This window comes from Barbatula barbatula (assembly GCF_947034865.1).
Source record: "Barbatula barbatula genome assembly, chromosome: 24".
NCBI lineage: Eukaryota > Metazoa > Chordata > Actinopteri > Cypriniformes > Nemacheilidae > Barbatula > Barbatula barbatula.
In genome coordinates, this window is record NC_136787.1 from 11,333,174 (window position 1) to 11,344,460 (window position 11,287).

Below are 11,287 nucleotides of genomic sequence, written 5' to 3' on the forward strand. Positions count from 1 at the left end.
AAAACAACAGTAGGCCAATGCTGAGAAATGATTGTGTCTTATACAATGTTAATAGTTTCGTAAATTTTTGTAAAATAGTATAACTCAAAAAGAGTATAAACTGCGCGCAATTAAACATCTTACATTTTTGCAGATTCTTTTGAAATAACATCGTTTTACCCAGTTACACTAGATATGGAGGTTTATGTAGTTATACCATGGCTTTTAAGCATTTTAACAAATCGAAGACATCATATTTTTGTCGTGACCTTGGGTGAAAATGTGTCAGTTATATTTGATCTGAAAAAGTGGTTATCAAGGTTCATTGTTGCAATAGCTTCAAATCTACAATCCTTTAAAGGCAAAACGACAGCAAAGAAACAAATCATAAAAACTTTAATACATGAACAAAGCAACCAAAACACAATGTCATTTCAACTCTGTTTATAGCCACTGTTTTCTTTTTACAGTTTCACCAAATTACCTGGGAATTTAATTAACCATTAATCTATCTTCAATTTATTCTCTGTCTTTGTTTTTTAAGTATGACAAGATAAATAAATTTAGTAACATTAAGTATAGGCTATCTACAACAGCATCATCGACCAGCAAAAAGTTTCCAAATGCAACAATAACAAAAAGCAGTTAGTTAAATGTGGTGAACTCTATTATTAAAACAACATCCGAAGAAATACTCGCCCATCCTCTGCATGCTTTTGCAAAGACTTATATGAGGATTTTCTCGCTTGTCATCAAGTGCAAAAGACCTGTGATCTTTTTTATTTGTAATATCTGAGCTGTTGACAGTTAAGGATTTGCAAAAGTTTCTTTACTCTCTAACTGTTAACTCTTCTCTTCTAGACTTTGTCTTGATCTACAGAGGGAGTTATCAAAGTCTTCATGCGAATTTATTCTCATCGCAAACTCTCTCTCTTCGGTTTCGTCTCTCTCCCTTTCTCTCTCTTCAGCCTCCAGGGCTACTTGATGGCTGTTAAGGTAGATGCTATGGCGTGAAACCATGAGGCTGCTGGTTCGAGACGGGAGGGTGACATCAGCCTCGGCCTCCTGGTCCTGGCAGTTTTGCAGTGATGCAGGTTGTGAATGTGCTTGGTAGGTCTGAGGCTGGTTTTGGAACTTCCGCTTTTTCCTACGCTTTTTATTGGCTGCCAGATCCAGAGAGGCGTAGGAAACATCACCATGCTCGGCCTGTGGAACAAAGACATACTATATCATAATCTTTTTATTGTTATGTTCACACTTAACATAATAGTGCTAAGGTTCTTTGCAGCAATGCCATTAAAGAACCATTTTTGGTTCCACAAACTTTTTTTATTCAAAATGCCATTTTGTTCTAGAAAGGTTCATATATCTATCATACAGCCTGACAAAGAACAGATAGGAACCTTTCTTTTTAAGAGCGTAACCGTTTTAACGTAGCAGAGAAAATAGTCACTTAAAGGTAAAGCAGTCATTTTTTCCAGCAGTCATTTTCATTTTGAACTTTTTATAAACCTCACAAACTTAAGGCCGTGTCTCAGTATTCAGGTTAAATTAAAAAAAGGGCCTTTGAATGCTTTTCGGAGTAAATTACGCAATACACAATAGATTTCTTATTGCCACACACTGCCTGACATTACAATATCCGGTAACATTTTACAATAAGATTGTATTTCTTTACATTAGTACATGAACTAACAATGAGATATTATTTTAGTATGTATTAATCCATTTTAATGTTAGTCAATATTTCGAATTAGTTCATGGTGCATTAACTAATGGGAACAGTGACAACGTTTGATTTAAAAAAGATATGAGTAAATGCTAAAATTATCATGAACTGAGATTGATAAATGTTGCAGAAGTGTTGTACATTGTTTGTTCATGATAGCTTATGCATAAAAAATATTAACAAAAACAACCTTATTGTAAAAAGTTACCCAATGTCCTGCATCCATGATTTAAGCATATTGGCAAAACTGTCAAATTATTAGTAAGCACAAAGCCAAGTTATATTTTTTGCAACTAAAATTTTCATTTGTTCGTGCAGATCATTGCAAATAAAGCCTGTTTTGTTTGCAAGATATTAATGTGGCTTGAGATTGATGCCTTTGACGCATTTACTGTTGCACAGTGGTCTGAGATCTCTGACCACAGGTGCATTCATTAAAGCTCTGTTTCTACACACAGGCATGCTATCTATAAAATATGTGGGAGGGCATGCTTAAAATAGTTTTCATGTGTATTTTCACACAGATCCCTCTGCTGATGTTTTGAAATACCCTGAAGGCCATTCTCATGAGGTAATGAAGTTCTCATGTAATACACTTCTGTTTGGTATATTGTTGCTTTCTGATATTAGGGTTATTTTCCAGGTTTGGAAGTAATAACAAAATATGCAAGAAGAAATAAAGAATGTGTTTGCGTTGCTGCATCTTTGACTAGCTGCATAAAACATGGTTACACGTTGTCAACAGATTGCACACAAAATGTTTATAAACGTAATGGGTGGTTTGTCAGCATCTAATAAACAATTTGGAAAAAAAGACAAATAAATGAAAAATATTGTCACCGTCCTAAGGAAACCTTGGATGTCCAAATTGGCTGTTTTTCAGGAAATGGAAAAAAACACTGTGCTTTTTAAATGATTAAATACTGTGCTATTGAAGTTGACAAGCACTTTTATTGGAAAGATATTTGCAAAACCCAGAGTCAAACATGAAGGGTGACTAATAATAATTATTTCACAAATCACAAAATACGGAGCTATAAGGTTTCAGAAGGACACCAGCGATATAAAAAATGAAAGGGCATTTTTTGTTGTTTTTAAAGGTCCTGTTTTAGTCAACGGAAGAAATAAATTTTTTAGACATATTATAAATATTTATGATACTACTGTAGTCTACATTGGTATGATGTGTAATTCATGAAAAGGGACGCATACAATTGTGACTAATGAAATCAAGAGTCATTAGAATTATATGCAAAATTGGACAAATCAGACAATTTTCATCAGTCAATTGCGAGAAGACCATACCTTTAAAACCTTTTTTGATGTGCTTGCTTGTGACATTTGTTCATAGCACATTTCCTCAGACATCCCATAAGATCCTGCAGAACCAGCAAAACATGAAATAAATACCATTACTCCTCTCTCATTTTTAAAGCTGTATTTAAAGTATAATTTGAAATGTCATTATTTGATAAGTGCCATGTATGTTCAGCCTTATCTGACAAATTATATAAATTAGAGACTGGATTATATGAAATGAATTGGTGTGTTTGAAAGATAAACCCACCTCCTACTTCTAAACAGATGTTCCCATAAATCGGATTCTCCTGTCTTTCCATCTCGTCATCCTCAAACCTGCAGGACAGTTAACCAAAATCTATTTTAAAAGGTTTAGATGTGAAATAGGATTATTGTGCATTATGTCGAATCAAAACTTTTTTATCAAGCAGGTTTGTCAAGATGCAGCATTTATCAAATTCACTGCAGGTCTTTTTATTCTCACCTATCTGAATGCACCGAATTTCGACGGATTGGCTCCTCTCCATATGTGAACAGGTTTTCATTTGCTAAGAATAAAAATATAAAATATATATTTTACACAATTTAGCAAATGTACAATTGTACATGTGTAGTTTTAAAACTTTACGATCTCACAACAATTGATTTGTATGGAGCATACCTGTATTATATCTATTCCTTCTTCTTAATAAATAGAGTACAACATTTAAAGCCACAGACATCAGCAATGCGACAGAAGTCAGCATAATGGCCACGAAATGAGATGTACAGTCTGAAGAGAAAAATAATGAGTTTATTCTCATCAAATCATGGCTATTATTTATCTTACAATATTCTAATGAATTATTTCAATATTTTGTCCAGTATGAAATGAAGCAAAAATGAATGTAGTCAAAAACAGAGAGACAGTTTGGTCAAGTTATTTTGATTTCCTTTCTCATACTTTTTTGAAAAAATAATTCTTAATTCTTTATGTTACGTAAATAATGTTATATGCATATGATAAAAAAGTGTGATAAAAATACAATTGTAAATGTAAATGTCTCAGATTTTGTCACTAGCACAAATAATTTAAACACTGATCTATCACTACCTTAAAAAATCATTCACACACTTCTCTAATACTGGATCAGTTAAAATGTGTGTTATCACTGTTTTGTGCAGATCTTGAACTCCATTAAATTCTACACACACATTCACACAGTATGTAATGTTTTACCACAAAAATGTATTACCTTTTAGTCGTCCATTACACAATAACACATATATAACGAGATACCAACATAATACAATAGATTAGGGTTATAAACCGTCAGCAGTCAAAACAATTGAACATTTATTTTTACATTTACATACCTGCCATCATGTTTTTCAGGTCAGCTCCGTGAAATGCCTTGTGTGATAAAATCCTTCACCTGTACGTGAGCATGTTCAAGAAGAAGTGCACGAGTTTTGTTGCTATTTTGGTCGTCTTCAGACATTTTCGGTTACAAACAGGAAACGTGGCGGCTATCTTATCCGTTGCAAATGTTCACAACACAACATTGTATCATGAAGCACTCACTGTCATCTCTTTAGAGCTGGATATATTATTAAATGAGAAATGTTCATGAAAATGTTTTGTTAAAAGACTTTCCTTGTAATCATTTGTGAAATGTTGTGTACTGTTGTGTACATTTGTGAAATGAGTTCCTTCTCACCCACCATTTTATCCTATTATAAAAGTTTATTGATAACTAATAATGTTAAAAAGCTTGCACAGATTTAATGTAATCCACAGCCACATTTTATTTGAAAACCAATAACAAACAATAAACACACAATATTAATGAGGACACAGTATGTATAATGTAAAAAACGAATTCCACAATCAAGCAAATTAAATAAATAAATACGCTACCACTAAGACACATAAAAAGTAGCTAAAGACAATCTTGTTTGGACAACTGTTTCTAAAACAAATTGTTATTGGAACATTGTATTCAGGTAAAAAGGACCGTATAAATAATGGTTCATGTTAAACAGAATACACCTTGAGCCAAAGACAAATACACAAATGTTGTAAAACTAATTTACTGAATATTATTTCATACAACAATACTAGAGACTTGTTCTACAGTACAGGATACAGATGATCTTAGCAACGCAACAATCAATCCTTTTTGAATTTTCCATTTCCGACCACAATAGCAAGAGCAGGAAACGTCCTTTTGAACATGAAGCTGCTGTTCTAGCAAAGAACCACAATGTAGAAAACTCGGTATAAAAACCATCTCTCTAACTTTCTCCCTAACACAAAGGCACACAATTCTATCCACAATAAAAGAAGGTTTGTTCTCAGAGGGAGTCTTCAAATCTTTACATTAACATCCTATAAAGAGCTCAATGCTTATTAAGCTCATATATACAAATGTTTATCATTTATTCAGTTTCTACACTAAGGACGTAGAGTAAAAACAGCCAGGCCATATTTGGTGTTTCTCTATTAGGCTGATAATATTGTCTGTTGGTCACTCTTTTTTGATGTGGTTTTGGCAGATGGTTTGTCTCGGCTATCTGAGGTGAACGCTGAGGTTTTTTGGAGCCTGAGAAGATCAGTAATTGTACAGGTAGCCTTTGCGTGTTACAGTAATTTAAATCAGGATATGAATGAGAGATTCTAGGCTGATGGTTACAACCTGGTACACTGAACACTACAAAACATCAACTGTATTGTGATATTGTTTATCTCATTGCAGCAACACTACCAATGAAATGTTTTAGAACATTTACTCACATGAGGGAAAAATATGGATACGTAAAGGAATAGTTCACCCAGAAGGGTCACCATTGACTTGACCATAGTCATTTCCTTTACTCATCAAAATAATGAAATAAAACAAAATTATAAATATTATTATAAAAATGAAAGGCCACTATGGAAGTTATGCTGTAACTAAAATTTCTTATTAAAACGTAGAAGTAGTTCCCATCTATTCTGCGCTCTTCTTGGCTGCTCTTTCGTCATCATTCAGTCAAAGTCATCCATTTCAAAAACATTTTTATTAAATAAAATGTTTGTTTTATATCCAAAATAAGTTTTCTAAGAATTCTTCTAAAACATTAGACAAAAAACAGTGATTAACTTATCTGTAAATGTAATTATTTACAATTATACCAAATGGAGAGAAGAAAAGTGATTTATAAAATTAAAATGTTATGTACAACCTAAAAAGACTTCAACAAAAATAATGCCAGTGAATTACATGAATCAAATACCCAACATAAAATCTTACAGTATATAAACAGTCTGTTATTGCCACCCACGGCCTGTGGGAGGCGCTAAAATGCATGACACAGTCACACAAGAACATCATTCATTAGGATATCATGGTTCCTCACTGATGTGTACTTCACTGGTGGAGGAGGAGGCTTGAATGAAGGTGGCATATTCATTCTGAAACAACAACAGACGTGCAAATGAATGACTCCAATCTGAGTGCAGGAGACCATTATGAACATGTACATTGAATTGGAGGAATATTTGTGTTTCTTACTTTTTCTTGGTGAGGTTCCTTCTATACAGGAGCACAATTAAAATCAGCAACAGAAACAGTATTGGGATAACAATATACGTCGCTCTCTTTGACACTGTTGAAGCAGAAAACAGAGAGAGATGTGAGGTTTTGTTCCAGATCTATCACTATTTGCTATTAACCTTCAGTATGTAAATGCATATCAGCTTTAAGGATGTTTACAACACCTACACCTGCAGCAATTCAATGCCCAATCCATAGTCATAATACATATTCAGGAATAATACGAAAAAGTAAATCTGTAACTTTTCATTTGATTTTGGCTTTGAGAAGAAAAGATTGTGTGTTACTTTACCTTCTTCAATTCTCACAGTCTTGCCAGTCGTATAGATGATGGTGGTTTTACTTGTTACGACAAAGGTACCAAGTTTGCTTCCGGTCTGTGAAATTGAAGTTGTGCTTGCATTGAAACTAAAAGAGGTGTTACTTGGGTTCACAAAATCTGGATGTAATGTAGATGCATTGCCAACAGGGGACGCAGAAGAGCTGTCGTTGAGAAGACTATCGGGACTGGTGTGGCTGTGTTTAGTTGTCATAGTAGCATTTGGTTGTGCCGTGCTGCTGAGAAAATGACCGGATTCTGATGTTGTCAGGGTTGTCGGTGCTGAACTGGTCTCAACAGAAGTGAAGTTGCTCAGGGGTTCGGTGGTTTGACTGAAAAACGGATGCAAAGTGCTGAAGGTTCTCACTGAAGATGTCGTATCAGTTGTAAACCCTTTAACACCAGTAAGGTCAGAAAAAATTAGGATACATTACATGCAACAAAAATCAATCACTGTCATCAAAACCATCCCAAAAGTGTGTGTATGTAGATAGGAAGAGGCTGACCTCTTGTTTTTAAGTTTTAATTCTATAATCATTATTTGTGTCAAATTCCAGGGAACAAAGGTACGCGTGCACACACACACTTGCGCACGCGCACCCAAGGAGCTCAGTATAAACAAGACGTTTCGGTGGATCTGGGAAATTTAAACCGTTCAATTAACTTCTGTTTCAAAGTGTATAATGAATTCCCAAGGGCTTCTGTGATTTTCTAGTGTTTATACATTGCTTACTCTGCAGTAAACATTGCTTTGGGCGTACTGAGGCTTTACTGTCTATTATTCCGGGTCAACATTGTAAAAAAGCTGTAACTTTTACAAAGGAATTTTAAAATCACCATTACACAAACAGTAACGTTTCATACCTTTGCTCATCTCTGGAAGAACATGGATAGAAATCTCAGTGTCTGTCCAGAGTTGGTTGTTGTAAAAGGAAGTTGTCAGTTTGTATGTTCCTGATTGATTTGAAGTCACCGAACTCAGAGACAGAACGTCAGAGGAGGAGAGCGTTGTGTTACCCTACACACCAAATCAAGATTGTGTCTCAAGCAGAGAAATTTACTACACTACAAATGTTCTATTTCTAGCAATCGTGTTTCATTTTTAATGTCGAACTCTTATTTAAAACTCTTACCTTCATCCACTTATACAGCAAGGGCTGAGAGGCTTTTTTTGTCTTACAAGAAATCGCCACATCTTCACCAACAGTGAGTCTCAAAGGACTGCTTGTGTTACACTCAGCATTGTCAAGAACTGTTTGGGAAAATAGGAATAATTTAATACAGATTATGTGGACTTGTCCCTTAAAGGGATACTTCACCCAGAAACCTATGGTCTGTCATCATTTACTCACCCTCATGTCATTCCTCACTCATATGACTTTCTATTTTCCGCAAAATACAAAAGATATTTTGATATGATATGAATGTTGGTAACCAAACAATGTCAGTCCATTGACTTGCATTAGTTTTGTGTCTATAGAATAGAAGTGAATGGCTACTGCTGTCGTTCGGTTAACAACATTCTTCAAAATATCTACTTTGTTGACAAGAGTGTTAGTAAATGATGACCAATTTTTCATTTTTGGGTGAACTGTCTCTTTAAAGAACTCTCTATGTTTGATTTATACTTTTAATATGAACACTCACAATTCACAGTCAGTTCCAAGGTGGAGTTAAAACCTTGCCGATTTTGGCCTGAGGATTTCCATACAGGGAAACAGTCATATAGATCACTGTTGTTTCTGGCGACGTTTGGTAAAATGAACTCTCCGCTCAGGCTTTCGAGCAAAAATGATTCATCCTGGAATGACGAAAAGGAGATTGAAGTCTTATTCTTGCTCAAAACAGTGGCTCGATACCTTAGACAGGATTTCTGATTTGATTTATTGTGCCAATTGTTCCAGAAGGAAATGGCTTATGTAGAAAAATGCACCAATTTTGTGGACTGGAAATGAAAGAGACAGGTCACACACATTTGTCACTACTTACCATTATTACAAAATCCAGTTTAGCTGGAACATAATGTATAATGTCTAGAAAAGACTTTTTATTTAATTAGAGGGCTAGTTCACCCAAAAATAAAAATTCTGTCAAAATGTACTTGTTCTGCTAAACACAAAGGAATACATTTGAAAGAAGTTCAGTAACCAAACTGATCTGATCCCCCATTTAATGCTATAATGGAAAAAAATACTATGTGAATCAATGGGGATTAGATTGGTTACTTACATTCTTCCAAATATCTTCCTTTGTGTTTAGTAGGACAAAGATGTGCATACAGGTTTGGTTTGGAACAACCAAAGGGTGGTCCATATGATCTATTATAGTCCAAGCCTTTTGAAACGATATGATAACTGTCACAGTAACAAAATGTGGGTCTGTTCTTCAAACAAATTTTGGCTTCAGACGACTTGAATGCAATGGACCATTGTAACTTTTGCATCCTTTTTCAAGATAACATTTTCATAATTCCTAAATTCTCCTGGTTCACAACGGAAAAATGTCATAAGCATTTGGAACAACATAAGTGTAAATAATGACGTTTCATTTTTTCAGTGACCTATTCCTTTAAAAGTGTTTTTTAAACTCACCTTTGACCTTCTAAGTTCATAACGGAGTGGCAGACCACTAGCTGAACATCTCATTTTCACTTCATCTCCCTCTTTTACAAACCCATATGGATAAAGCATCTTCAGTGCTGTAGGCTCTGGAATAAGCATGAGAAATCGGATGCTGTATCGTATACAGAGTAAAATATGAACAGAAATGTGTTTACCTGTGATGTTCACCACTGTGATTTTTCTAATCGAGCCGTGAGGATAAGAAGTCATTTCACAAATGTAGTTGCCACTGTCGTTCACTTTCACTTTAAACAGGTTCAAGACAGTTCCCTTTAGTTTTCCTGTTGAACTGTTCCTTCCCTCCACAAAAGAATCATTTTTGAAATATTGTATTGGGTACTCAGGATGAAATACTGCGATCTTCTTATCCATCCCCTGTTGCCTTTTAATCCATTCCATCTGGATAATGTTGACTTTGTTGTCGATAATATCCTGCTCTTTCACAATGCAATGCAGACTGATGTTTTGTCCCTCCACAGCAGTTTTCGACTCATGATGATATATAGTCACCCCATAAGTTCCTAACAAAAATAAAAATAAAAAGGTTGTCGATGAAAATAAACAAACAAAATCCATTTGAGAAAATGCATAATTTCACCAGTAATCTCATTTGATGTACAGATGCCCTACTTGAGGAATAAAAGTCCAAGCCTTTTGTTGCTGTTTGTGAATGTTATATACAGATATCAGACCACACTTACCTTTTATAATGCACATAAAAATTAGTTTATAAGTTGTCCCAATGATAGAAAAATCCATATCTGTGAAGATGTCAGTCGGAACTCAAAGTGCTAAACAACAGCGTCAGTAGAGCGCAGGAAGTAAACTACACCGCCAGAGAGACAGGAACAAGTTTTTTTCATTGTCTATCAAAACCGATTTCTCTACTCTGTCTGTATCTGCAGCAACAGTCACTTAGTTTCACTTCAGCCGCATTGTGGTCCTTTCTACCCACCTGAACAGACAAAGAGAGGCTTTAAAAGGTACTCGTTCTAACGTGTAGAAAGCAGAATTGTGGGGGTTTGCCAAGGCTTTGACCTTTTCCTACATCAGTTTTGAACGTATTCACTTCTTTAGGGGTTTTCTTTTCTTTGTATGCACAAAGCTCTGCTTCGAAACAGATCAATTCGACTTAATTTCACAGAATTGTTGACAGATAACATCCCTTCCTTGATTTCCTGTCAGAATGCATTATGTCGCACGTCACACTGTGGTCAGGTACACTAGGGCAAATGAGGCGCATATGCGTTCAGAAACACACACGTGCGCTCACAACAGACATGAATAGATTTCGGTTTACACATTTCTGTTTGGTAAACATTTTTGGACTTTGAGATCTGCCAATTAACAATAATGAGGAGAGTATGATTCAATTTAACAAAGTAAAACATTTTGGTTATAAGATTCATCACAATCCATTCTTTCCAAAGGCAGGAACATGGCGAGCACCAAAAAGGTCCGACTCAAACCAAGAGGTATCTGGCCTTCAGTTTCCTGACAACAATCACACACGACGTGTCTCTGTGGTCTGCAACTCATAACCATCGGTATAATTAGACCAAAACAACATTTCCATTAAATTTAATGAAGAAATAAGTGATTTGGAATGGCGATGGCTCCATTTCTATAATCAAACAAATCAACGGATTAACAAATGTGGCAGCTGATGGCAGCGCAGGGAGATATAAACTCTTAAATCTAAAGTTAAAGCAGCATTTTAGGGATTATAAAGATAATCACACATTGAGGCTTTTGTACACGT

General features: G+C 35.1%; 2 protein-coding genes across 4 annotated transcripts; both read right to left on the bottom strand.

The window, feature by feature from the left end:
• Nucleotides 1-358: 358 nt before the first annotated feature.
• LOC306889233 (uncharacterized protein) lies at nt 359-4,468 on the bottom strand. Of its 2 annotated transcripts, XM_079447977.1 has the most exons (6): nt 4,364-4,468; nt 3,669-3,779; nt 3,492-3,555; nt 3,276-3,343; nt 3,014-3,087; nt 359-1,185 (listed from the first exon to the last, which is right to left on the bottom strand). In XM_079447977.1, the coding sequence occupies exons 1-6, from the start codon at nt 4,371-4,373 to the stop codon at nt 823-825; spliced, it is 690 nt and encodes a 229-aa protein (XP_079304103.1). In that variant the 5' UTR covers nt 4,374-4,468; the 3' UTR covers nt 359-822. The 2 variants fall into 2 exon arrangements, with proteins under 2 accessions (XP_079304103.1, XP_079304102.1); XM_079447976.1 differs by lacking the exon at nt 4,364-4,468 and having other exon boundaries at nt 3,669-3,912.
• A 305-nt stretch (nt 4,469-4,773) lies between these two features.
• LOC306889288 (uncharacterized protein) lies at nt 4,774-10,358 on the bottom strand. Of its 2 annotated transcripts, XM_079448077.1 has the most exons (9): nt 10,227-10,358; nt 9,681-10,046; nt 9,496-9,611; nt 8,552-8,705; nt 8,038-8,156; nt 7,769-7,922; nt 6,878-7,297; nt 6,544-6,637; nt 4,774-6,443 (listed from the first exon to the last, which is right to left on the bottom strand). In XM_079448077.1, the coding sequence occupies exons 1-9, from the start codon at nt 10,282-10,284 to the stop codon at nt 6,347-6,349; spliced, it is 1,578 nt and encodes a 525-aa protein (XP_079304203.1). In that variant the 5' UTR covers nt 10,285-10,358; the 3' UTR covers nt 4,774-6,346. The 2 variants fall into 2 exon arrangements, with proteins under 2 accessions (XP_079304203.1, XP_079304202.1); XM_079448076.1 differs by having other exon boundaries at nt 9,496-10,046; nt 10,227-10,352.
• Between the last annotated feature and the right edge of the window lie 929 nt (nt 10,359-11,287).

Excerpts from the sequence above, each read along its gene's own strand:
- LOC306889233 (XM_079447976.1), bottom strand. The coding sequence starts at position 3,810 with ATGAGAATAAACTCATTATTTTTCTCTTCAGACTGTACATCTCATTTC. Across the intron at positions 3,556-3,668 it reads AAGGAATAGATATAATACAG|CAAATGAAAACCTGTTCACA; the intron begins GTATGCTCCATA and ends TTTTATTCTTAG. Across the intron at positions 1,186-3,013 it reads CATCAAAAAAGGTTTTAAAG|GCCGAGCATGGTGATGTTTC; the intron begins GTATGGTCTTCT and ends TTTGTTCCACAG.
- LOC306889288 (XM_079448076.1), bottom strand. The coding sequence starts at position 10,284 with ATGGATTTTTCTATCATTGGGACAACTTATAAACTAATTTTTATGTGC. Across the intron at positions 10,047-10,226 it reads TTTTATGTGCATTATAAAAG|GAACTTATGGGGTGACTATA; the intron begins GTAAGTGTGGTC and ends TATTTTTGTTAG. Across the intron at positions 8,706-9,495 it reads ATGAACTTAGAAGGTCAAAG|GATGAATCATTTTTGCTCGA; the intron begins GTGAGTTTAAAA and ends TCGTCATTCCAG.